At 36.2% G+C, this 27577-nt stretch overlaps 2 protein-coding genes across 2 annotated transcripts in view; one reads left to right on the top strand and one right to left on the bottom strand.

The window, feature by feature from the left end:
- avpr1aa (arginine vasopressin receptor 1Aa) overlaps window positions 1-27577 on the top strand; it is a 552460-nt gene that overhangs the window by 101751 nt on the left and 423132 nt on the right. The gene's annotated exons all lie outside the window — the stretch shown is intronic.
- On the bottom strand, window positions 1369-26405 carry slc6a13 (solute carrier family 6 member 13). Its single transcript, XM_079411929.1, has 15 exons — window positions 26236-26405; window positions 18992-19192; window positions 15444-15578; window positions 14362-14502; window positions 14131-14218; window positions 13763-13895; window positions 12893-13027; window positions 10061-10164; window positions 8796-8920; window positions 7426-7538; window positions 6412-6549; window positions 6207-6309; window positions 5922-6022; window positions 5208-5378; window positions 1369-4380 (listed from the first exon to the last, which is right to left on the bottom strand). Exons 1-15 carry the CDS (start codon window positions 26240-26242, stop codon window positions 4216-4218), a joined length of 1860 nt encoding a protein of 619 aa, XP_079268055.1. The 5' UTR covers window positions 26243-26405; the 3' UTR covers window positions 1369-4215.

The following is a 27577-nucleotide window of genomic DNA, read 5'->3' as shown; positions in this document are numbered from 1 at the left end:
AATCTTTAATCCCTTTAAATAATTTGTAACAGCATCTCTCCAATTAAAAAAAACTAACCAAAAATGTCCAACCCAATGTTCAAGACATGCTTACAGCCTAAAACTAAGATAAACTAAAATAATAATATCTCCAAACTGTACTTTTGCTCACAATAAAAACACTGATCAGGGGTGTTTTTATGCTCCACGGAAGAAATAAAGCTAAAGACATACAGGTTTGGAGTGACGTGCGGGTGAATAAATGATGAAAAAATACTTTTGAGTGTGCTGTTGTTTAATATCAGTTCCAGAGTTAAACAGCTTATGCAGATACACTCCATCATCACCTTTCTGAATCTAATGGTAACATTTGGCCAGGTTTAGACCGTAGAACAGGGCTATTCAATTGGCCGCCCACAGGCCCAATCTGGCCCGCCAATCATCTTCACCCGGCCCGAGGAAGAGTAAGCAGGTTGCACATTCACCTTGATCTTGCACTAATTAGTTTGGCCCGGGCCAGCCAAAAAGAAAAGGGAGAGATGCAATAACAACAATCTACCGGAAACCGCAACATCAATATGGCAGCGTTGATAAGCGCTTATGTGAGGGAGTTATGAGATATCCACAATTCTAACGTTAGTTTAGTGTTATCGGTCATAACTTCTGGCGAGAAATAGTGGCAAAACTCTTTATCAAAGCAGAATTTGGATGCACTCATAAGTTGAGCCGCTTCAGACAAGCGTGCCAGTGCTTCAATGGACAAAACCACACACAATGATGTAAAAATATGTGGTTTTGGTGGATTACTTCATAAACACAGTCTTAAATCAGTTATTAAATCCCAAATTACTGTAAAGAGTTGGGAGAAAATTGGATATGTGTCATGTCCGCATCATATGCATCCGGTTTTATTAAAGAAACAGCGCTGCTTTTAAAGTGAAACCTGCTGCAGTCTGTGATTGATGTAAATCAAAGAACTAAAGAAAAAGAGAAATCACTTAAATCAATTAATTTGTGTCGCTTGAATAAAGAATAGTCAATATAGCTTATGCATACAATTTATAGTTTATGTGAAGATTGTTTTCAGTTCACTTATAAAAAGTTGTTATATTTTTCAAAGCCTTTTAAATGTTAAAATAACAATATTTCAATTATACTGTAATATTAAATGGCTGTAATTAATGGCTCAAATTAAAGGGAAAATGGACAGTAACATTATTTGTATTAATGATACTTCTTCATTAATAATAGGCTAGTAAAAAGATACATATTGAAAATGTACCATCTTTATGTTGTTTCTGTATTCATTTAGAAGTTCGGTGTGAAAATATGACAAAACAAATATATTAATATGCGTTTAGTCACATTTTTAAAATTAATTACAGAAAATTTTTAATTGAAAGGCAGACAGCACTAATGGTAACCTTTTATAGATATTACTGTTGGTAATATTGGTTAATTTTACTGCTGAATATGCATTTCAATTTTATTTTCAATTTTATAGGCCCTTCAGAAAAGATCGCGACGGACCCCCACCCCCTTGGCCCCCCTTCAAATGTTCAATTCGATAATCCGGCCCTCAAATGAAGTTAATTGAATAGCCCTGCCGTAGAAGTTCAACTTTTGTGTCAATATTACTGAGAGCAGAATTTTATATTCTAGAAGCACAAAATAACACAAAATCCACACTGAAAGCAAAAACTCACGCATATCAGAGCATATTTATTTGGACAGGCATAATTGTTTATTATTTTAGCTCCTGACCAAAACATATTCAAGTTATAGGTATGAATACGGGCTTAAAGTGCACACTCTGAGCTTTAATTTGAGGGTATCATCACAATTGGAGGAAAGGTCAAGCAATTACAGCATGTACCTCCCCCTTTTTCAAGGGACCATAAGTAATTGGTCAATTGACTCAAAAGCCATTTCATGGACAGATGTGGGCAATTCTTTCGTTATTTCTACATCAATTAAGCAGGTAAAAGGTCTGGAGGTGATTCTAGTGTTACATTTGCATTTGGAAGCTGTTGCTGTGAACCACATCATGCAGCTCTTCATACAAGTTAGGCTTCAAAAACAAAACAAATCCATCAGAGAGATAGCAGGAGCATTATGAGTGGCCAAATCAACAGTTAGGTTTATTCTGAGAAAAAAAGAAATGCACTAGTGAATTTAGCAACATAAAAAGGCCTGGACGTCCATGGAGGACAACAGTGGTGGATGATCGGAGGAGCCTCTCCATGGTAAAGAAAAACCCTTTCATAACATCCAGCCAAGTGAAGAAGACTCTCCAGGAGACAAACGTGTCTACAATCAAGAGAAGACTTCACCAGAGCAAATACAGAGGCTTCACCACAAGCTGCAAACAAGGCCATATTAGACTTTGCCAAAAAACATCTAAAAAAGCCAGACCACTTCTGGAAAAGCATTCTTTGGACGACTGGAATTAAGATCAACCTTGTACCAGAATGACAGGAAGAAAAAAGTCTGGAGAAGTCTTGGAACAGCTCATGATCCAAAGCACACAACATCATCTGTGAAACATGGAGCAGTGTGATGCATGAGATGCATGGCTTCCAGTGGCTCTGGGTTACTGCTGTTTAGTGAAGATGAGACAGATCGGATGAATTCTGAAGTGTATAGAGATATACTGTCTGCCCAGATTCAGTCAAATGCAGCAAAGTTGATTGGGTGGCGCTTCATAGTACAAATGGATGATGACCCAAAACATACAGCAAAAGCACCCCAGGAGATATTGAAGGTAAAAAAGTGGAATATTCTGCAATGGTCGAGTCAATCTCCTGATTTCAACCCGATTGAGCAGCATTTCACTTGCTGAAAAACTAAAGGCAGAAAGAGCCACAAACAAACAACAACTGACGTCAGCTGCAGTAAAGGCCTGGAAAAGCATCATGAAGGAGGAAACCCAGTCTCTGGTGATGGCCATGAGTTCAGACTTAAGGCAGTCATTGCCTGCAAATGATTATCAACTAAATATTACAAATGAACATTTTATTTATGATCACGTTTATTTGTACAATTACATTTGAGCCCCTGAAAAGGCGGGTGAGGGGTGGAGGGATTGGTTGCTGTATAGAAAAATGGTTGTAATTCCTAAATAAGCATGTTATGTTATATTTGTGTACGACCCCATGAATTAAAGCTTAAAGTCTGCATTTCAATCACATCTTGGTTTTATTTCAAATCTATTGTAGGGGTGTATAAAGTGACAAAAACTCAGTCAGTGTCTAAATAGTTCTGGACCTGACTGTATATATAAATGGGGTTGGGGTGGGGGGGTGTAGAATTTAATTTTTTCAAAAATTTGATGCTAAAATATGCACGTGAGGCATAATATAATTAAATATGCACAAATTTGCATACATTTCCAGACCATAAATCTGAACACCGGATAAGGTCAGGTTCAAAATTCTTGTTTTGTTTTGTTGACACAGCATTAGAGTTAAAGATTATTACAGAGGGGATTTTTTTCCTTCTCTTTTTATCACTCCATTAAGCAGAAAATACTGTCAACAGACAGAAAAAAAAATTATAATTATTATTATTATTTCACCATGTTTTTAGGAATAAAATGTTGTATAAAATCAACCAAATAACATATGAACAAACCCCTCTAAAAAAACCTTCAGAATATAAATATGAATAAAACTGTTAAGTTCGGTGTAAGTACGTACTACTTACTGTATTGTCATTTAAATCCTCAGATGCAAATAGATAAAGTGTAATAAAAACTTCAAAGTGTATTTTAGATGTTTTCTTTCCATTAATCAGAAAAGCCATATAGCCAAAATCTCAAAATTGACTAGTGCATAAAAAATGTTTTTGCCTGTAGAGTCTTGGCCATAATGCATATCCAATGAAATTTGACCGTGCATGGGTCTACACTTTTGTGGCTTAGTTAAGATATAAATTAGAAGTAACGCTAGCTAACCCTAATCTTTTTCTCCAATATCATGTTTAAAATAAGTAATTACATTGTGACATTCTGCTGTCTATAATATTGACACAAACTGTCTTTTGTGTGCTCTGGTCAATGAGAACAAGCATGAAGCTCTTCAAATCCCCTCTCAGTCCGAGGAGAGGTGGAGCGTCACCCTGGCGTGTCTGTCGTAATGCTTATTTGGCTGCCAGTACTGTGTGAGGTATCATGGGAAGGTTTAGAAGCACCACCCTCGGGGGAAACATACAGTGGTCCATCACGGGACGGCCGGGCTAACAGTGCGACTCCTTCTCGCTGACAGGGAAGTACCCGTCTTTGGTCGGACCGCCTCGCTGGCGAAGAGTGTCGCCGTCGGCTGCAAAGATGGCCTGAAGTTTCTCCTGCTCTCGTCTGGTTTTGGGGAGGTCCGGTGAGGGCGTGATGAGCTCGTGGAAACGCTGAGGAAAAAAGCGGAGAGGTTTGGAATAACATACTTAGCCAGTGCTAATAGTTTGCATAATTTTGCATAGTATGCATTTTTTTCTCTATGCACTTGTTAAAATATGTACAGTAGTATGCAAGCATATATATATATATATATATATATATATACACTGTAGTATATATTTATTAGTGCAGTCAAATGATTAATCGTGATTGATCGCATCCAAAATAAAAGTTTTTGTTTACATAATATATGTATGTGTACTGTGTTTATTTATTATGTATATATATATAAATACAAATGCATGCATGTATATATTTAAGAAAAATATTTTATGTTTATATATTATATATATATAATAAAATATATAATATATAATATAATAAATATATAATAACATATATATATAATATAAATATTTTCAAAATATATACTGAATGTGTGTGTATTTATATATATATACATAATAAATAAACACAGTACACATACATATATTATGTAAACAAAAACTTTTATTTTTATATCACGATTAATCATTTGACTGCACTAATAAATATATACTGTATATATATATAATTTCAATTTAATTAAATCATATTAATATTTAGTATAAAATATAATAATATTTTAGATATAAATATTTAAATATACATATTTAAAATATTATTATTATATGCACATAAAAATATTTAAATATATATAGTAGTTAAATTTTGTGTAACCATTGTAATCAAATTGTGAATCAAGAAGGATATGCACATGTTATACAAGCTAAATACTGCAGAAACGATAAGAGCAGTATTTCAGCATGCTATTTCTTCATCACTCAGCATCACTCACCTCTCTCAGTGAACCTTTGGCCGTGCTCAGCTTATAAACAACCCACAGCGGGATGCAAACCATAGAGGAGAGCGCCAGCAGCCAGCCGAGAGTGTAACCCCACCATGGGTACACATACACGTTATTATACTTCAGAGGAGTGTATTTGATCAGGGAGAATGCAAACGTACCCTGCCAAGACAATAAGATTAGAGCGGTTGATCGTAACACTAAAGTGAATTAAAATCTTTAGAAAGGGAGAGTTTCTACAAATGCATCAGCAGCCAAGGTCTTTTGCTGTTGCATCATGATGCATCCACACCAGTAGATGTCACTATAAAGCCCAAGAATTTGGCACCCAACTTTTGTGAGGTTCATTTAAAGATGCATTAAATTCTGTGGCTTTTAAAAATGAATCTTTAAGCCAGTCTATAATTTAGAGCCTTAAAATGCATATAAATTACTTGATTGATTAACCACCCTTGAGTTTAATTTGATTTGTTATAATTTTCTATATTTTGCCTTTTCTATATTTACTGAATATTCACTGTGTGTGTAATTCTATATATTAAATATATATTAGAATGAAAATTAAAACAAATTTATAAGAGGTTTAAAACAAAGTAATCTCAAGAGGTTTAAAAACTTACATGGAAAAGTTATTTAAGGTTACAAAAAACCTTTAACTTTACTAATTTTCAAAGGTAAATAAAGTGTAGAAGGTAAATGACTCACAAAACATGTGGCTGGGGTGAAGAAGAGCCAGCAGTATTTAAAATACGGCCCAGGACGGTAACCAATCATGTCCTCAATATTGTCATAAAACCGATTAGCACCTGAGAAGCAACAAAGAAAAGCAAAGAAATTACCACAAAAAAAAATAAAATGTGACCGATAACATATTAGTTTCAAAACCTTATGAGCTGCCTTGAAATTAAATATTTTAAAACTGGCATTTTCTTGCTTCCTGCACCAAATGCACAGGCGCTAAACGCAATGGCATTATAACGGGAGTCTCACCGTATATCCAAGCGATGCACACGGTCTCAAAAATAGCTACGAAGAGCAAACACATCCCACTGGCTGCATAGTAATCAAACAGCTGGAAGACATACATTCCACCCTGACAGACAGACAGAGACCATTTATAAATCTGCCTATTATATCAATCAAATGTATAAATCAATTGATAAAATGATCAGAGTCACATGAGTTGGTCCAGTACCTCTGTGAGCATAATGAGACCCACGAAGAAGGACACGACGGCCACGGCGAGGATGAGCAGCTCTCTGCGGTTCTTCTGGCGGAAGAAAGTCGGGTACATGTCCACCATAGCCGTGACCAGACTCTCCACACACACGAACTACAGCAGATGAACAAACTGTGTTTCTTCTGGCTCATTGATGTTTACTAGCCACTTGAGTAATTATTTGTCAGTTTGGGCTTAATATTAAACTGTACGCAAACATTTTCAAAGTCATGATTCAGGCTTATGCACAAAATCAAATGTTAACATGTAGGGCCCTATGTATTCCATTTTATTTCATCCTTTTTTTGGCGTTTTAATGGTTTAGGATTTCATTTTAATGGTTAAATGTCATTTTAGCAATACAAAACAAGTCTAATTTAAATCATAAAACCTATACATATTTATTAAAAGTTTAACAGAAAGGACATTTTTCGAGCCCTATTAAATCTGGGTACCCCCAAATTCAGTTTTATTTTTCCCAACTTCTGTGATTTCCTTTTTAAGTTTTCCTCGTTCCAATTTAATGGTTTAATTAAATTGTAATAATAAAAAAGCATGTGCAGCCAATTGAATACATTAACACTAATAATTTAATAACATTTATTTCAGAAATTCTGTGTTGTCCGTTTTAATTTTTCTGGATTTATGATTTAATAAAAGTGTATTATCAAATAAATTATTATATTTGTAATGACATGAAGGCATAAATAGCAACAATTTAATTAAACTTTTAAAATGTAATTAAATATGATATGTATATACAAGAATACCTTTTATTTTTAGTAAACAGAGTGTTGCACAACAAAGGTTTACTGTTGAAATTAAAACAATAAATGTGATATTGCTGAATAGTTCTTTATTATTACTATTAGTACATTAAAAATGTCTTTGCCAAATGTTGTGCCATTCGATGTCATTTTTTTTCTCTCAAGGAAATCATAGGGCCCTGTAAATGAACTGTGAAGCACAAAAAACAGTGAAGATTCATACCTGACTGTCTAACCCCAGCAGTACAATCATGATGAAGAAGAAACAGGCCCACAGCGGAGAGATGGGCATCATGGACACTGCCCGCGGATATGCAATAAACGCCAAACCAGGACCTGAAAGAGACCATGCAGGAAAACACAATAGCAGCATTAGAAAGAATGAAAGTAGAAACTAGAATTTTTTTTTTACAAATTCTCTTAAATATGTTATTTGTTTGGTTGAAGGTAAATATTCATCTTATGAGCCCAAAAACAAGTGCACTGTCTGAAAAATGAACCCTCTGACATTTAGAGAACAAAACTGATTAAACAGACCTTGACATATTAAAAGAAAGAAAAGGGTCATTTACAAACAAACTTGCCCCCAGACAAATGTGTGCACTGGGACAGACAGAGATTACAGTGTGTTTGTGAGCTAAAGGTCAATTATCTATAAATACCCAACTGGAAAATTTTATGGTTTACTACACTGAAAAAAAAAAAAGTGCAGAAACACTGGCAAGTAACACAATGAATAAAACATGACATTTTGAAGTAGAAAGCTGAAAGGATTATATATATATATATATATATATATTTATTTATATAAAAAATGGCAATGTATAGGCTGTGTGGGTAAAAAATTATATAAAATGTAATGAAATGGTCAAATTTATTTAATTTTATAAAACTATTACATAAATCACGTGTGTGTGTGTGTGTGTGTGTGTGTGTGTGTGTGTGTGTGCAATATGCACACACACACACACAATTTTATATTTTATAAAATTGTATGTAAAATTATGCTCCTTTTTACTAGATGTAAAATAAGTTGTTCCCAGTGTGTACATGTAATGTTTTAGCTCAAAATACCCAACAGATAATTTTTTATAGCTTGTTAAAATAACCACTTTTAGGGTATGAGCCAAAACGCGTTGTTTTTGTGTTTGTCCCTTTAAATGCAAATGAGCTGGTGCTCCCGGCCCCCTTTCCAGAAGAGGGCAGAGCTTCAAGAGCTCATGCTCCAGCATACAAATAAACATACAAGCCTGTTATCTTTACAGAAAACGTACTCGGTTTTATCACACTTCGCATGCTATCACAAACACAAAAAGTCCCACTTGTGATTATGAGCTCAACAAATTCAAGCAACTTCACATTGCTTTCATATGCAATTTTTAACTACTACATTCCTATTTACGATCATTCTGGAAGCATGTGGAGACAGCATCAGTGAAAGCAGGCAGAGACAATGGTAGCTTTAGCAATTAGAGTGCCAAGAAGCTCTTTCAGAAGGGCAAAAAATATGATGCGTGATACTTATAAATTATTTTATTTTTTATATATTTTGGTTACTATATGAAATTCGGTGATTGGTAAAGCTGCACCCACCGGACTCGGCCACTTCTGAAATTGGGACATTCTGCTCATAAGACATGAAGCCGAGAATCGAGAAGATGGCAAAACCAGCAACAAAACTGGTTCCGCTGTTCAGGAAACACAGGGCCAAAGAATCCCTAAAAACAGACAAACACGAAGAAAAGCTTAGGTTATGAAAATGAAAGCAATTTGAAATTATTGGATTTCAAAGGGTGAAACCGCTTGGTCCTGATGAATTACAGCGCTAAATATTTCTCAAGTTTAGGATTTTATGTACTTGCTGACTGGAAAATGAGAATCTCAGATGTTTATAAAGAAATGACATGTGGCAATAGAATGAAATTCAGAGCAATGAGAAACAATGAGACAAACAAATATCCTTTCTTTGCTTCCTTCATTCTGTCATAACACACAGTCTGATGAGGGTCTTGTGAAAAGAAAAAAGAAATCTACATAACATATTTTCTACAGTACCAAAAACTGGCTCTTATTCAGAACCGGTTCTTTAAAAAAAAAAGGATATATATATATATATATATATATATATATCTGTGGTATATATATATATTTATAGCAACAGTTTGGGCAGGATCCTTTTCTGTTCTAACATGACAGTGTATAAGGCAGTCTGTGTATAAGGCAAGGTTAAAAAAGAAATGATTGATTCAGTCAGTGTGGAAGAACTTGACTAATCCCAGCTGAACACCTCTGGTGTGACTTTAAATGCCAACAACTCATCACCAAACACCAATGACTTGTACATAAGGGTTCAGTCACTTTAGACCCATCCAAAACTGTTGCAACAGAGATGGAAATACAGTTATTAAATACATTAATTATGTTTCCATCTTTGTTGCTACAGTTTTTGAAGTGCCTTGTTGTAAAGAAGGGGGCGTACCAATACTTTTGTCCATAATACATTTATCCCATCCAAGTGCACACATACAGCAGTGAGTATTGGGCAGCCATTTTTGCTGTGGCACCCAAGGAGCAATTGGGGGTTCGCTGCCTTCCTCAGTCGTGGCTATTGAAGGTGGAAGAGAGCGCTGTTCATTCAGTCCCCCCACCTACAATCCCTGCCAGTACTGAGACTCAAAAACCGCAACCTTTGGGTTACATGTCTGACTCTCTAACCATTAGGCCACAACTGCAAGAGTTTATTGGATACGCATCGGCATTATTAAGCGCTCATCTGAGACTGAGACTGTTTACAATGTGTAAAGACACATTTCACAGTATGTCTCATGGACGCTGATGTTTTTGGACCATTTTCTCACCTGTAGCAGTTGTTGTTGTATTTATTGTAGCTTCCGAGTGCGGTGAGGCAACCTAAACATATGGCGTACGAGAAAAAAATCTGCGTGCCTGCGTCCATCCACACCTGAAACCAGAAAAAGAGACATTTTGGCTTTTAAAATACCATCACAGCTGCAACTGATGTGCAGACAAATAAATAGAGAAAATAAATTTCCTTTCTAATTCATCCATTTCTTACACATTTGTGCTCTATAGCTTTTCTGGATTCATATATCGTTTCAATATCATTTGCTTTATTAGCTGTGTTGGTTATCTATGATTATATAACCTGCATGATATCAAATATCACAAACACAATGTACACTACAGCAGACCGTGTCAAATATTAAGTAACGGGAATTACCTGTGACGTCTTTAGCAGCTTTAACTAACTCATTTGGCTTCAGGTAATAAGCTTGAATGGACACGATGAAAGACTAGAGCCGTCGTAGGATTCCTAGAGCTTGTGTAACCTCTAGTTTATTAATCTTAAATGCCTGAAACGGGTTTAGACATGATCTGGGAAAAAAAAAACATGCTCACAGTAGTTTTCCTATTAGCCTGTATTTCAAACGCTCTGTCTTGAATCACAGTGGTTTCTGTCTTTCGTAAGCCAGGTCGTTCATGTGCTGCCACGGGCGATGTGGATGTATTAAAGCGTTTATGACACAAAATGCTAAAACGTGACACACCTACGCTGTACAGGACCTCTGTCCTATAAAAACTACTGCTTACGGTTTAAAAGAGTGACTGGTCTCTATATAATGCTTGGGTCCTTCACCATTTAGTCTTCTAGCGAGTGAAAATCATGTGTTCGATCACTTAATTTCTGTATAGCCAGGACTACGTGAAGAAGAAACTGTGTTTTTCCATTGGGAAAATTCCTCCCACTTCCCTTAAAACCTCACATTTATCACCTGAGGTCTAGAACTGGGCTAAAAACACCACTGATGTCCAAGGAAGACGTGAGATTTGACCCATGATGCTTAAACTTTAGATCACTGACTTGACTAACTTTGACCGACCATTTACTTTTCTTGCTGAAGGGTTCATGAATTTTGGCCTCATTTTTACACAAAGACCAAAAGATGTCAAAATCAACCCTTGAAAGAATTAAATGATTTATGAATGTCGATTCACATTGATTGTAAAGAATCTGACCCATGATGCTCAAGTTTGGAGCCACCAACTTTATATGGCTGTTCACATAAACCCACAATATTCTGTTGAATGCGCCTCATTTTATACTTCTGAGATGAAATGACATCAACACAACAATGGTTATCACTCAAATCCAACCAAAATGTACATATTGACCAAAAAGAGACTTATTATGCTTCTTTCTTTGAGGTTGAAGTTAACATGAAATATTGTTGAATACCCTACAACAGAATTAAAATGGCTTATGAACACCACTTAACAGTTTGACCCATGATACTCAAGTTTTGGAAGTCTTAGATCACCAATTAACCTTGGACAATTCTTTGCTTTTCATTTATTTTGGCCTCCTTTGTATACATTTAAGACCAAGAGATGTCAAAACGGCAGCCATTATCTCACAAATCCAACCTTTGAAGAATTAAAATGGGTTATGAATGTCAATTTATGTTGCTTTTTATAGAAACTATTCCCTGATTCTCAAGTTTTTGGAGCCTTAGATCACTCATTTGACCAATCTTCTCAAACAGTTTACCATGTTATCTGAATGTTCTGGCTTTGTTTTCACATCTAAGATCAAGAGATTAAAAAAACAGCAATCGCTATTGCTCAAATCCAACCAAAAATGCCAAACTTTTGTCTATATGTTCGTGTAAACCCTTAAGATTTTGTTGAATTGGCCTCATTTATATACTTCTAAGATAAACATCAACACAGCCAATGTTATCTCTGAAATACAACCAAAAATGCCAAACTTTGTCTACCTGTTCGTGTAAACCCTTAAGGTTTTGTTGAATTGGCCTCATTTTTATACTTCTAAGAAAAAATTATGTGAACACAATCAATGTCACAAAGTATCTCTCAAAAACAACCAAAAATGCCAAACTTGGTCCAGCTTCTCATGTAATCCCATAAGTTTTAGTTGAACTGGCCTCATTTTAATACTTCTAAGGTGAAACAACATCAACACAGCCAATGACATTTCTCAAATCTAACCAAAAATCCAAAACTGTTTGCCTAAACCCTAAGATTTTATTGAATTGGCTTAATTTTTTTTACTGCTAAGACGAAATAACGTCAACACAACCAATGTTCTCTCTCAAATCCAAACAAAAATGCCAAACTTCGACTAACTGTTCATGTAAACCCATTAGATTTTTTTTTTCAACTGGCCTAACTTCAATACTCCTAAGATGAAACCATGTGAACACGAGCAATGCTATATCTCAAAACCAACCAAAAATGCTTTTTTCACTAGACAGAGATTTACCAGAAGAGGTTTTAAGCAGTTTTGTCTGATGTTTAGGAATGCTGGGATGCATCTGGCTGTTCTCAGATATCACGTGGGTTTGTGGGTCTTCTAGTGACACAGATGTGAAAGTCGGATCAAAGGTCAAACGCACAGATGGGCGCTATCATGGAAGTACAGAAAACAATGTTTCCCTGCTGGGCATCCTGCTCCGGGCCTCGACTAAAGCACCTGGATAGACAAATCACGTGACCTTTCGACTCGACACACGGCGTGTTTCAGAGAAAACTGTTTGCTTGTGTCCAGAGGAATTACCAAAACAAAATCCTAGACTAAAACCAATCTGATTTTTGCAGAAAGAATTTTCAAGTCAGAATTGCAGTAGATGAAAAGCTAATTATGATACCTGCGGGTCCGCTAACCGTCCCAAGTCGGGATAGAGATAGAACTGGATCCCGCGGGACGCTCCAGGTAGCGTGACCCCTCTGATCAGTAAAATCAACAGCATCGCATACGGGAAGGTCGCAGTGAAGTACACCACCTGTTGAGTGACAGGAGAACAGCGTGAAGCTGAAGGATAACATATGTTTTATTTTAAAAAATCATATTTAAAAATACTTTAAACAAGTTTATTTTAAACAACTCTGTTTAAAGACTGAAGACAAACACGAAAATGTACACAATATCCATTCAAAAATATTGAAAGATAAATGAAATAATACAATTAAATATAAAATGATTTAAGCAAACAATACATTGTATGGGTCAAAATTATAGATTTTTCTTTTATACTAAAAATCATTAGGATATTAAGTAAAGATCATGTTCCATGAAGATATTTAGTGAATTTCCTACTGTAAATATAACAAAACTTAATTTTTGATTAGTAATATGCATTGCTAAGAACTTCATTTGAACAACTTTAAAGGAGATTTTCTCAATATTTAGATTTTTTTGCACCCTCAGATCCCAGATTTTCAAATAGTTGCATCTCAGCCAAATATTGTCCTATCATAACAAACCATACATCAATGGAAAGATTATTTATTCAGCTTTCAGATGATGCATAAATCCCTTATGACTGGTTTTGTGGTCCTGGGTCACGAATGTGAAAATTATTATATTATAAAATAATAGTAATGAATTAAAATATTTTTTTAATTTATATACATTTTATAGTATTTTCATGATCACTACAAATCTGTCATTTTGTTAACAAAAATGGTAAATGTTTTTGAGACACTTTTTGAAAATCAACAGGTCTTAACTCACGCACCTTGCCGGTGGATTTGACGCCTTTCCAGATGCAGAAATAGCAGAGAACCCAGGCCAACAACAGACAGAGCACCAGATCCCAGTGCAGCGTTCCTATCTCCTCAATCCCAGACGAGATCCGCAAAACTCTGCGTCTACAGAAACAGAAAAGACACATCAGCCGCAGCCTTCAAACCACGTGCACTTAGTTAGTTGGAGAAGTTGCAGGATAATGTGGCATAAACTTAGGGTTTTATCTGGAAAGCAGGTTTGAGAAGTCAGATATGTTGCTTTTAAATGGAGGTTTATGCTTGATTTATCTTGAATTGAAAGTTAAAGAAACTTTATTTTGAGCAACAAAAATGCAGGACACTGACAAGTGAAACTTACTCCCAAAACTCAATTACAGGCGATGTTGCGTTTTCAAGGTAACTTTGGTCAATGGATTCATTTCTTCTTTGGAATTCCATGCAGGCATCTGAAAAACCACAGGATAATATAGACAGTAACAACTATTGAGCCTAATGCACCAATGATAATGCAGAAGAGATGCTTAAACTATAAACTAATCATAACCACATAAAGCTACAGGTTTGTGGACTGAACTGACGTTAACCTCACCTGTGTTCCAGGTGTTGTTGCAGGAGGACCACGCCGGGTTCCAGGAGAACGAGAAGGACAGGTAAAATATTCCCCAGGCCAAAACTATTATATAGTAGAAGTTGAGCAGAGCCACGATGACTTGAGTGGCGTAACCGATGCCTGCAGTTAAAGACAGATCCAATAACACCACAGCTTGTGTCAAAACTGAGAAAATGGATTTACATCATATATTTCACATCCCATCAGGCTGTAGAAAAGGCCCAAATGATGTCACTTCATGATTAGCACAAGTTTATTTATTTATTTATTTATGCATTCATTCATTTATAAATAGAACAGAAATCTGTTGTTCTGGAAAGCTAAACTAAAAAAAAAATATTAAAAATGGAAATTCGGCAAAACTAAAATACCATAACAAATATTAGATGAAAAACGGTAATGTTTTAACTAAAAATGTTATCTTAAAACTTAAAAAATAAAAAATGAAAATTAGACATGTTGCCTTGGCAACTAACCAAAATAAATAAGTTTAAGTATTACAAGTACCAAAAAATACATAAAAATTAATACTAATAAATTAAAGCTGAATGGAAATATTAAAAAGTGTAAAAATATGACTAATAAAAATTACAAAAGCACATAACTAAAATTTTATTGAAAACTGAAAATGCAAAAATATTAATAAATACTATAACAGTATATAATCAATATTAAAATAACACTGATTTCTGCACAAAACAGCGTATTCAGATTATTTGATAAATTAATTAAATGTATATTAATTGAACATTATGTCAAAACTACAATATTGTACGATTTATATTGAAACGCCCTGAACTTTTGAAGTGGAACAGGTCAAAAATCACAATTTCTATTATTATTTCACCAAAAATAATAGCCACACTGAATTAAACATGACATTTTGAAGTAGAAAAACTCAAATAGTAAATTGTTTAGAAGAATTTTGTACCATCTCTACTCTACAGATGGTTCCTGTGCATTTATATAGCAAACAAACTGCTCATGTCACATTGAAATGGTTTGTAGTTTCTCATGCTACACATCTAATAATCTAAGGAACCAACATCTTGTGGCTTCACCTTCAAACAGCGGGCTGATCTTCCTCCAGCATGTGATTCCTCCCTCGCTGGTGTACTGACCCAGAGAAATCTCCAGGAAAAACACAGGAATACCGCAGGTGAAGAGGAAGATCAGGTAGGGAATGAAAAATGCACCTGGAAGAGGATAAAGACGTAGAATCTGAGCACAGCTTGAAACTCTAGGGGAGAAATGTGTGAGATTACTGAGGTCTCTTTCTCAGAAGAAACATCTGAGAAGCTGCAGACTTCAGCAAAAGGCCCAAACGTCTCTGTATGGACACATGCTTCGGGTTGATCAAACAACAGCTGTGACCTTTCACTTTCTGAACTGGTAACGCTTTCATGAGGCCAATTGCTGGATCAATGGCACAGTTTCACAAACACCTGGCAAATGCTAAACACATTCGGGATCCGTGTCGATCTTTTCAAATCCTAAACTTCTCCTCGCTGCCCAGTTGGATCCTCTAAACCAAGGGTTTACAAACTGAGGTCCGGAGACGCCATGGGGGCCGCAAGGGAGTGCTAGGGGGGTATGTGGAAATGTTTCGAGAAAAGCAATGTTAAAAAATAACTATATAAATAAATAAATTACATTAAAATAAGTTCAAAATAACTAAAAATGGATTAAAACAAGTAAAGAATAAAGAAACTAAATAAACTAATTTAAATAAATTAATTAGTAAGTGTAATTAAAAATAATTGACTAATAATATATACATAAATAAAATATATAAATAAATAAAAAAATTATTTAAATTAATGATACATTGATAAACTGATTCAAATACATAAATTGTTTAAAATAAATAATAATTAACACTACATTTGTGAGTAGAAAAAAAAAATATTCTGTAGTAACGTAACCACAGAAAAATCAAACTAACAAAATGTGATTAAAAAGAAAAATGATTAATAATAAATTATTACATTTGATAAATTAATAAGTAAATAAATAATAAATGTATTAAAATAAATATATGTACTAAAATTAAAATTTGATTTAAATAATACATCCAGCAAAAACTTTAAAAATGCAATGATCTAATGACATAATTTAAATATTTTACAAAATTATATTTTACACATATTTATAATATAACATTTTCACAGTGTTAATTGGGTCTTTATATATGAAAATATATAATTGCCTTTTAAATTTTTGGATGGGGGTCCCTCTCATGAGGAGGATCGTATTTGGCATCTGTGGCATCTAACAGTTTGGAAACCCCTGCTCTAAACTTATTAAATAACCTGATCACAGCCAGCTCTGGATCTGAATGAACTCGAGCGCAGCCCTCTGTAAGGGAAAGTGTCCAGACACGTCCCGCATTCTCCGCTCATGTTTGTCAGTCAGGTGACATTTCCCCCGCAGGGATGTCAACTAGGCATGTGTTAATGAGTCTGCTCTTTGTGCTGGGACTCTGTGCTTTGGCTCGAGAGCGATAGGTGGTCTGACGTCAAGTAGCACTGGACTGATGTTGACTCGCTGGTTTACCTGCTAAACCTCTGGTGTGAGTCACGAGAGCCAACGGTGGCACGTTACCCCACATGAACTGCTGAGACCATATTGTTGGGACATGTACTATGGTAATGTCATGCTTTGTACATGTATCATGATAATATTATATTTTTTGAACATGTACCCTGATAATACTTTGGGTTTTTCTAGACGTACCATGGTAATACCCTATTTGTTGGACATGCACCATGGTCATGCCATGCTTTTGTACATGTATCATAATAAAACCTGTTTTTTAGACATGTACTATGGCAATACCATATCTTGAATTTGTACCATGGTTGTCCCATGCATTTGGCAATTCCATAAAAGTGCTGATGGGAGGAGACAATTCTGTGGGTGATTTACTGACAAAGTGCACATTAAAACACACAGATGCAATATCTCATTTCCATAATGACCAGAGCAATCTATCAAGAGCAGTGCAAATTACCGCCAGCTTTAAGACTTTAATGGTGCAAATACCAGTCATTTGAGGAGCGCAAAGGTTAGTAAATGGCATTGTGTGATTCATTTTGATACTCTCCCCCCATAAATGTTGCATCTGAAAGGGAAACTCCTACAAATGCATATTCAATAAGGTCAGGCGCAAGAATTACTGTCCACGCCCTCAAAGTCCTTTTAAGGCAAGTCATGTCACTCGGTGGCCATCTTTGAAATGCCTCTCGAGCATGCAAGTGCAGCTCCTATCTCTTTGTATCATAAATGTTGTTTATTTTGCTCAAATAGCGTTATAAAAGCTTATTTTTCATGCTAGACCAGCCAGTGCACATGCTCAGTCCTAGACGCACGTCTCAGAACGCTTACTGTTTCTATAGAATAGAAATTGTATAGTGGGGAAAAAATTATTTGATCCCCTGCTGATTTTGTACGTTTGCCCACTGACAAAGAATTGATCCATCTATAATTTTAATGGTAGGTTTATTTGAACACTGAGAGACAGAATAACAACAAAAAATCCAGAAAAACGCATTTCAAACAAGTTATAAATTGATTTGCATTTTAATGAGTGAAATAAGTATTTGATCCCCTATCAATCAGCAAGATTTCTGGCTCCCAGATGGGCAGTCGTGGGCTAATGAATAGAGTCAAGCCAAAGGTCGGGGGTTTGAGTCTCAGGTCCGGCAGGGATTGTAGGTGGGGGGAGTGAATATCTAGCTCTCTCTCCACCCTCAGTACCATGACTGAGGTGAGACCCTTGAGCAAGGCACCGAACCCCCAACTGCATTTTGAACATATACCATGATAATACTTTGTTGTTTTTTGTTTAGTTTTTTTTAGACGGTCCATTTTAGACGTACCATGGTCATACTATGTTTTGTACATGCATCATGATAAAACCTTGTTTTTTTAGACACGTAGCATGGTGATACCATATTTTGCACATGCTCATTGGTAATCCCATGCATTTGGACATGTACCATGATAATATTTAGTTTTTTTTGTACAAGTACCCTGCTAAAAGTTAATTTTTTTATTTTATTTTAATACATGTACTATGTAAATAACCTGTTTCTTGACATGTACGATGATAAAACCATGATTTTTAGAATATGTACTATTGTATTGCCATGTTTTTTTAGACACTTTTTTTTTCTGGACATGTACTATGGTAATGCCCTGTTTTCTGATATGTAACATGGTAAATTGCATGTTTTTTGGACATGTTACAGTTACACCAAGTATCATGGGACAGTAATGGTATCAAATTATATTACAATGTTACTTTTATATATACCATGGTACCAGTTCATGTACCAATTCATTTACCAGAATACCACGGTACATGTCCAAAATACCATGGTAGCACTATGGTGCTTTATGGTGCATTTTTGTAATTGAGGTTTATGGACATGTTCATGGTAATATTATGTTAAACTGTGATTTAGCATTGTAAAACCACGTTTTTAGGAGATGAACCATGGTATAACATGGCTTTTTGAATGTGGTATCATAGTAATATCATGTTTTGGACATGTACAATGGTCAGTACCACGGTATATATCATGGTACCTCAGCATCTCCTCACCTCCACCGTTCTTGTAGCAGAGATATGGGAAGCGCCACACGTTTCCCAGTCCAATGATCTCTCCGGCCACCGACAGAACAAACTCCAGCTTGTTGCTCCACTGTCCTCTGTCCTTCATCTTCACCTCCGTTTGCGGGGCAATCTCCAGCGGCCGGTTCAGCCCGTTGGACGGGTCCATCTTGGTCGTGATCTCTTTCTCTCCTGTTTGAAAACAAAAGATGAATCTGATGACTGCTGTTCGTTCAAGAGTAGCACTCACTGTTATTTAATGCAGTTAATTACAAAATATAATGCAATGAATCCTATGTGGCTATTTTGGTTGATTAATCAATGTACTGTGTAATTCATTTAATTAAATATTTTAAATGAAAGTCTCCCAATCAAAAGACAGCTAGAGAAACTAACAGTGTCTTAATTCACACTGAAACTGAATTTTTGTTTTCTCTCGTAAAACGAGAAGATATGAAACTTGAACACACCTATTCAGACCAGATCCTTTCATAAATGCAGCTCGTAAACCAGTCTGAGCACAAAAGCCAGCAGACGACTGTGTGTTTTTGTGAATGCGGTGGACCTACTCAATTCCTGGCATATTACTGCATGTTTTGTCATGACATTTGTAACTGTCACATTCAGAAGCCACATATAATTGATCTGTAATGATTTATACAAAACAGACGGCAAAAACAGCATGTGAAAAACTCAAGGGATATAAAGGCCTGATGTAGTTCACTAAACTTAAAAGAACACTCGGAACATCTTAGTTTCACCATGGCAACATGCAAAAAAAATTATAAATGCACAATAAACAATCAGAACACCACAACAACCATATAACAACATTAAAAAAACAAGTTGAACACCTAAGTTACTATTGGTCAGAACCCAAATTACCCTAACAACCACATGAAACAAAACACGTTCTCTGAGGACCTTAACAACTGCATAGCAACACGTGCACACACACACACCCACACAAAAAAACAACAACTTTGTTTTGCAACCAGATAACAGGTTTAATAACACTTGGAACAATGTAATGCCCTAGCAATTGCATTGCAACACAATAAAAAACATAGAATGTATTTGTAACTGCATAGCAACATGTTAAAAACTCTCAGACTACCTTAGCAACTGCATAGCAACTACATAGCAATATGCAAAAAAACACTCAGGAATCCTTAGCAACCATAAGATAATGCCCTAGCAACTACATAGCAACACTAAAAACACAATGACTGTTTTTGCAACATGTTAACACTCAGACTTCCTTAGCAACCACATATCAACGTCGTTTTCAGACCAGCACGCGCATGAGTGCACAAATGGATGCAAATGCATTTGCTGTTTAAACAATGTGGTGCAGGATGTGAAAATTATAACTGTGTCGGGCTGAAACTAGCAAAAAACACTTGTGTCGCGCCTGGCACTGCATTGCGCCTGGGTGTATGATAGGGCCCCTCAACTGTTTTTGCAATTGTATAGCAACGTGTTAACACTCAGACTACCTTAGCAACCACATAGCAACTCCCTAGCAACTACATAGCAACATGTTAAAAACATTCAGAACACCTTAACAACCACAAAGCAATGCCCTAGCAACTGTACTGCAACAATCTGAAAACACACTAATTGCTTTTGCAACTGTATACTGTAGCAACGTTACCACTCAGGCTACCTTAGCAACCACATAGCAACGCCCTAGCAACTGCACAGCAGTATGCAATAAAACAGTTAACTCAGAACACCATAGCAAAGCCCTAGCAACTCAATAGCAACATGACAAAAACACTTAGAATGCTTTTACAACTGCATAGCAAAATGTTAAAACATGTTAAAACACTTAAGACTTCTTAGCAACAACACAGCAACTGCCTGGCAACACTTACTGTTGAATGCTTAAAACTGTATAGCAACATGTTAAAAAACACTCAGGCCACCTTAGCATCCACATATCAACACACTATGAACAACAGGCACTGCAAATGTTTTTGATTTGAAGGTTAGTAATGACGAAATGATGACAGAACTCATTTCTGTGTGAGCCGTGCCTGTTCTAGTGCATTACTGGTGACGACATCACGTCTGCTGTATGCCATGGTAGTGACAGATCACACGAGCATTGTGGGAAAGGACCGTCTCTGTGTGTGAAACAGAAGAATCACTCACTGTGTTCATATCTGTCAGCTTGAATTAACGGGTCGGACTCATCTGTGCTTTCAGCGGCCCCGTCATAATCAAGACCGAGTCAAAGACATTAAAAGAATAGTTCAGTAAAAACAAAAAACAATTCTGTCATCATTTAACTCTTTTCCCACCAGTGTTTTTTTTTTAAAAGTTGTTAGTCGCGTGAGACTTTTTATTCACATGCTGTTAAATGCTTGATGATTGCGTTATTTTTCATATGCATCTCCTTACATATGTGATCACTTGTTTATGCTTCTTCTTCACCATGTTTCGATCCGGAGATTCGGTACTCTTTCAGAAGAAGTGTAATAGCACCGTAAAACAGTGAAACCACAGAAAGATGGAAAATTCAGTCAATGGCGGGGGAAAGTTAATCGCCTCACTAGCTGTTTCTATCACTGTGTTTTAATGTTCATTTTGAAGCATCGCAACAGAAACTAGTGATGAAAACACAAAATTTGGAAGAAAAATCCCTTAATTTGCAAAAACGTTTTTACGCTTGCATTAGGCGGTTTTTGACTTGTGCAAAAAAGGGTTAATATGCGAATAATAATTTTTTTAAAGAAAATAAGGGATTTATTATTTTTGTAGTAAATACATTTCAGTTAGGGCTGTGACGATAAAATGATGCATTGCGATTCATGGATGGATTCTGATATGCATCTCAATACATAGCCAAAGATACGATACATTAAAGATACATGTGAAGCAGCTTCCGATGCGATACAATTCACCCCTATTATGATGCAATGTGATCCGAATTTGATTCGATTCAACCCAATGCAATTCAATGCAGTATGATTCAATGGAAAATCGATTTTTACTGATGCAAATATGTTAGAAACGATGCATCGCGATCGAATTGCCAACTTGTATCCAATGCACACTTTTTTAAATCGATGCATCGCATCGTTAATCTTCATGCCGATGCGAATTGGTGAATCTTGCCATCCCTAGTGAACACCCTTGTAATTCGCTTTAAACTTTTCGAAATGTATGAATGATTTTTTCAGCTTCAAGTGTGTGTGTAGGGAACTGGAATCAAGCGGAGGCTGTTTCTAAAGCATGCAGTGCCATCTGCTTTTTAAAACTAAGCTCAGAATTGATTCGAGAGAGAATGGCGATGCATTCGGAAAATCTCAGAAACGATTCAGAATCATTGCTCGATTTGCGATGCATCGATTTATTTTCCCAGCCCTAATTTCGGGGTTTGATTTTAAGTAAACTTTCACTGAATTTTGTACACTAAACAACTGTGTTGGGTCACTGAGTCCTGAAGCAAAACCTGCTTCAAGGCTCCAGGGGTCCAGGGTTCAGAGGTCTCCCTGTCTCCATCCCTTGAGGGACAGACGTCTGATCCACATACTTGAGGTTTCAAATAACAAGCATAGTGGATGTCCCGCAGAGGCAGAGGCCTTGAGAAAATGCTCTTTCTCTTTGTTTCAGAAACAGCGCAGCGCCTCTACTGTCACAGTTGTCAGTGAAAAGCATTACCAGGCTGGTAAAAATATACTCTTGCATTGACAAGACACCTGAAGGAATGAAGATCTGGCAGCATGAGGTAGAACAGACTTCTGGGTTGGAAGGCCATTTGTTTGAAAGATGACCTCAGAGTGAGGCGGTTTGATCACAGTTTACTGCAGTTTTCACAAGGCCGGAGATGAGATCACACATTAGTCCTATAGAGCTGAGCTTCTATGTGCTGTTTGCCCGCGGGAACAAACAAGGACAAAATAGATCTCATTATTAGCATCTCAGTCGTTTCTCACAGACACCAGTAATATGAGATGGAGAGCAAATTGAGTTTCTTCTTAAGTCTCTTGCTTCTCAGATTGTGCTCTTTGTGTGATCTCAGGTCTTTCAGAGTAGACCTCAAAAGCATCTCAAACTGTGCTAAGATTTGTCTGATACCAAACGCTACATTTAAAAGTCAGGGAATTATGCTAGAAAAAAACTGCATGTGGATCTCTTTAGTATCTCAATTATTAATACCAAAGATATTTTCTGCTTAAGTCTCCTGCTTCTCATACTGTTCTCACTAGGAAAAAAATCGTACCTCCTTAATATATTCAGAGTAGATCTAAAAAATGTCCCAAACCATGCACAGATTTCCCAAAGGTACCAAAGTCAAGAAGAGCGGCACATAGATCTCTTTAAAATTTCAACTGTTTCTCATAGACATATATAAGCTTAAATGGAGAGCAAACGAAGGGGTGAGAACCAGAAGGGCGTAAGTGACATTTTTGGTGAAATGGAGATATATATATCAAATGAAAGCTCTTAATGAGCTCTCTCTACTGGCAAAAGTACTGTCATCCATGAGTGTACAAATTTTTATTATAAACTATTGAAATCAGTACACAAAGTCAGATCAAACTATGGTAAAAATTCTTTTTTTGGCTGTCCTGTAAAGTTGGTGAAATGTCACTAACACCTTTCTGGTTCTCACCCCTCGAAATGGAGAAATGGAGTAGCTAAAGTCCCCTGCTTCTCCAGAGAAGATCTAACATATCCTGTCTGGAGTTTCAAAAGAGATCTCAAAACGTCTCAAACTGTCCTCAGATTCCTCAAAGATACCAAAAGAAAAGAAGAACTGCATATAGATCTCCTTATTATCTCAACGGTTTCTCCTAGACATCAATGAGATGCAAACTGACCTGCTGAGATCTCCTGCTTAGATGTTTCTCCTGAGGACAAAAACCCTCCTAATCTCACATATATCATCCACAGAGTTACAAAAGAGATCTAAAAATATCTTAAACAGTTCTCAGATTTCTCAGAGATTCCAAAGGAGAGAATAATTCCTCAAAGGTCTCTTTAATATCTTAGCTGTTTCTCCTAGACACTAATGATATTTAAACTGACCTCCTTAGATCTCAGAGAAAAGAAACCCAGTTAATCTCACATATCATTTCCCAAGTTTCAAAAGAGATCTCAAAAATGTCCAAACAATCCTCAGATTTCTAAAAATACCAAAAGAAAAGAGTAATTGCACATAGATCTCCTTATTATCTCAATAGTTTCTCCTAGACACCAATGGAATGCAAAGTGACCTGCTAAATTATCCTTATCGTATCTGAGGGAAAAACCCTGCTAATCTCTCATAAATCATCTCGAGTTTCAAAGGAGATCTAAAAATATCTCGAACTGTGCTCAGCTTTCTCAAAGATACCAAAAGAATGTCTCAACAATGTCTCAAACAAATATACCATGAGGAAATAGTAACTTTTTTTAGACACCAAGCAGATGCAAACTGACCAGCTGAAGTCTCCTGCATCTCAAATGTTTCTCCTAAGAAAAGGACCCTGCTAATCTCACATATAGGCTATCGCTCTAGAGTTTCAAAGGAGAATGTGACAAGCCTGCAATCAATCAATATGAACTCAAACCTTTCTCAAATTCTCATTAGATATGAAAGAGCACACATGTCCTCTGTGACATCAAATTACGATTTGAAGGATGAGAAAGCTCTCGATGCAGGTAGATACTTGCAGGACAAATAAAAATGGCATCTTGCCAAAACTTGCTGTTTACCAGAATCTCTGCCTGCTCATTAAATCTCTCAACTTGCTGATATAAAGCTAGAACGTACAGGCAGAAAGATCATCAAATAATCCAAAACCACATATTACAGCACAGTCAATATGGGCCAAACTCCACAGGAGTGTCCATAAGTCACTCGTGTGTCACCTAGGACCTTCAGCTTGGCAGCTCATTATTTGGATTCGTAGCTATTGAACTGATTCGCAAACATTTATTTCATAAGTGCATCTGTCAGGGTTTTGATTAACTATTGACAAATTGAAATTAATGAGTTTATTTTGTGACTCTGCGGCTTCTTGTTCAATCATACAAGCAGAATAACACATGTTGCAATCGTGCTTGGGAATCTGAACATACCAGTGGAAAAATCCCAGAGGAACGGACTGCAGAGCTGAAAACATCTACACACTGTATATCACACGTGACACATTCGTGTAGATGCATGAAGCACTGAAATTCCTCATGCGTGGAGTTTGCATTCATTCTGACCACATTTTTATACAAAGCAAAAATAATTAATTGCACATTTAGAACTAATGAAGTTGCTTTGCAGGCAATAGGTTCTTCTCTTTAGTAAAAGTTGTTTCTCATGATCGCAAAATATTATGATCAAACGGCTTTCATTATAATTGTAGACAAATATAATTACTATTCAAAAGTTTGGAATTGGTAAGATTTCCTAATGTTTTTGAAAGGAGTCTCTTCTGCGTTTATTTGATCAAAAATGCTTAATATTGTAAAATATTTGTACAATTTTAAGTTTCTATGTCAATATATTTTAAAATGTAATTTATTCCTGTGATCAAAGCTGAATTTTCAGCATAATTACTCCAGTCTTCAGTGTCACATGATCTTCAGAAATCATTCTAATATTCTGACACTTTTGATCAATTAAATGCATCCTTAATGAATAAAAGTATTAATATCTTATAAAAAAACAACATCTTACTGACCCAAACTTTTGAACAGTATTGTAAATTCTGCATGCATACAAATGTATTTATAAAACAAATATTGTAGTGAATGAAAAGCATCAATCTCATCTTACATATTCTTCCTAGTATTTAAAAACAAGCAGGAATGAGCAAAGCTGGAATCTGGACAAGAAGCTCAAATACGAAAGAGTTTTATTTGTGTCACGTGTTTTGCTCATTACTTCTTTCCTATGCTATCATCTTTGGTAGACTTTACTTTTACTCTAAAATGTAGAAACGTGTCATAGTAGATGACAATGCTGCAGTCAGATCCACACTGTTATGAAATCACATTAAGTAAGATGTTATTAATCTAGCATTTGCATGTTTTTTCTTTATAATTATTTAGAAAGGGAAAGAAGTCAAATTGTGTTGAAGGTGAAAATAATATTTGTGACAGTACAAACTGGTTTTGATTCAAATCAAAGTGATACAGCTATACAAACGTACTTATAGAGCTGCACTTACCTATATGCACACACAAGAATGCATTACATTGAATAGGCATGAAGGAGCATGAAATAGCAGGAGAAAACTCACCTTTCATTAGGACTTTGCAGGGCGGCCGGCAGTGTCAAGTGTCCTGTATATTCTCAGGTTTTGCTCTTTCATGTGGAGGTTTTCTGGTTTCGTGGAACCCGTCAGTCAGCCCTGGATGGTCCAAGTCCAACTCCTCCCCCCTGCACCTCCCTCTCGCTCCCATTCACAAAACACTGAGAGCGTGAGGCTTCAGCGGGGCACCGGCAGATTGCATAACGCCGTCACCCAGCGCTCGTTCAGCCTGTGAAGCGGTTTTTTTCTTCTCTCAGCTGAAGGGCACCAGAGAAAGGAAACATTCTGGCTCCGTCTCAAAAGACCACCCTGATCACACCAGCCTCTCAGGAGCTGAATAAACGGGGCTCAGAATGAATCTCCAGAGAGGATCATGGGATACTGGTCAAAAGCAGGCACATTTCTATTGGAATTTATATATATTTTTTTACTTTGAAAAGTGCATTCAGTTTTATTTTTACAGACAGATATCAGTATTTTTAGTTGTATTTTGCTAAGACAAAAACAAACAGTGAACAAACATTCAGAATACCTCATCCACCACATAGCAACACCCTGGCAACCACCATAGCAACACTCTTAGTAATACCTTAAACAAATGTCTTAGCAAAAAATCCTAGCAACACCCCAGCAACCACCTAGAACATTAAAAACATTCTGGAAATATTAGTAATTGCATAGCAATGCCCTAGAAACCACCCACAATGCCTTAGAAACCACTCAGAACAACTGCATAGCAACATTTAAAAAATACTCTGCATAATAGGCTTCTTACCCTATTAAATCACCCTAGGAACCACGCAGCAACACCTTAGCAACCACATAAAACAATCTCACAGCCACATAGAAGTGCATTCAAAATCAGCAACTGCATAGCAACGCAGTGGTAATCACCGAAAACTCCATAGCAACTGCATAGCAACACTTCAAAAACGTTATAAATAATACCTTAACAAATTTCTTTGCAGAACTCTATAAGATCACCTTAGCAACCACCCAGCAACGACCTAGTAACCACCTAGAACAATCTTGCAGCCACATAACAATTAATTAAAAACCACCCTTAAGACCTTAGCAACTACATTGCAGAACACCATGGTAACTGCATAGCACCACTGATAAGCTACTAATAAATATAATGCTAAATAAAGCTTCTTTGCAAAGATTTGTATCGTGAAAACACTATCAATAATACCTTAAGAAATTTGTTAGCAGAACCCTGTAAGATCCCTGTGAAAACCACCCAGCAACACCCTAGCAACCAAATAGAACAATCTCACAGCCACATAGGAGTGCATTAAAAAACACTTAAAGACCTTAGCAACTGCAC

This window comes from Barbus barbus (assembly GCF_936440315.1).
Source record: "Barbus barbus genome assembly, chromosome: 48".
In the NCBI taxonomy this organism is placed as follows: Eukaryota; Metazoa; Chordata; class Actinopteri; order Cypriniformes; family Cyprinidae; genus Barbus; species Barbus barbus.
Note: the sequence above shows the minus strand (reverse complement) of the source record. Positions and strands in the feature narration are given on the sequence as shown.

Coding starts and splice junctions, on each gene's coding strand:
- slc6a13 (XM_079411929.1), bottom strand. Junction 13,896..14,130: donor CCTGTAATTGAGTTTTGGGA/GTAAGTTTCACT, acceptor CTGTTTCTGTAG/ACGCAGAGTTTTGCGGATCT. Junction 10,165..12,892: donor GACGGTTAGCGGACCCGCAG/GTATCATAATTA, acceptor TTCTGGTTTCAG/GTGTGGATGGACGCAGGCAC.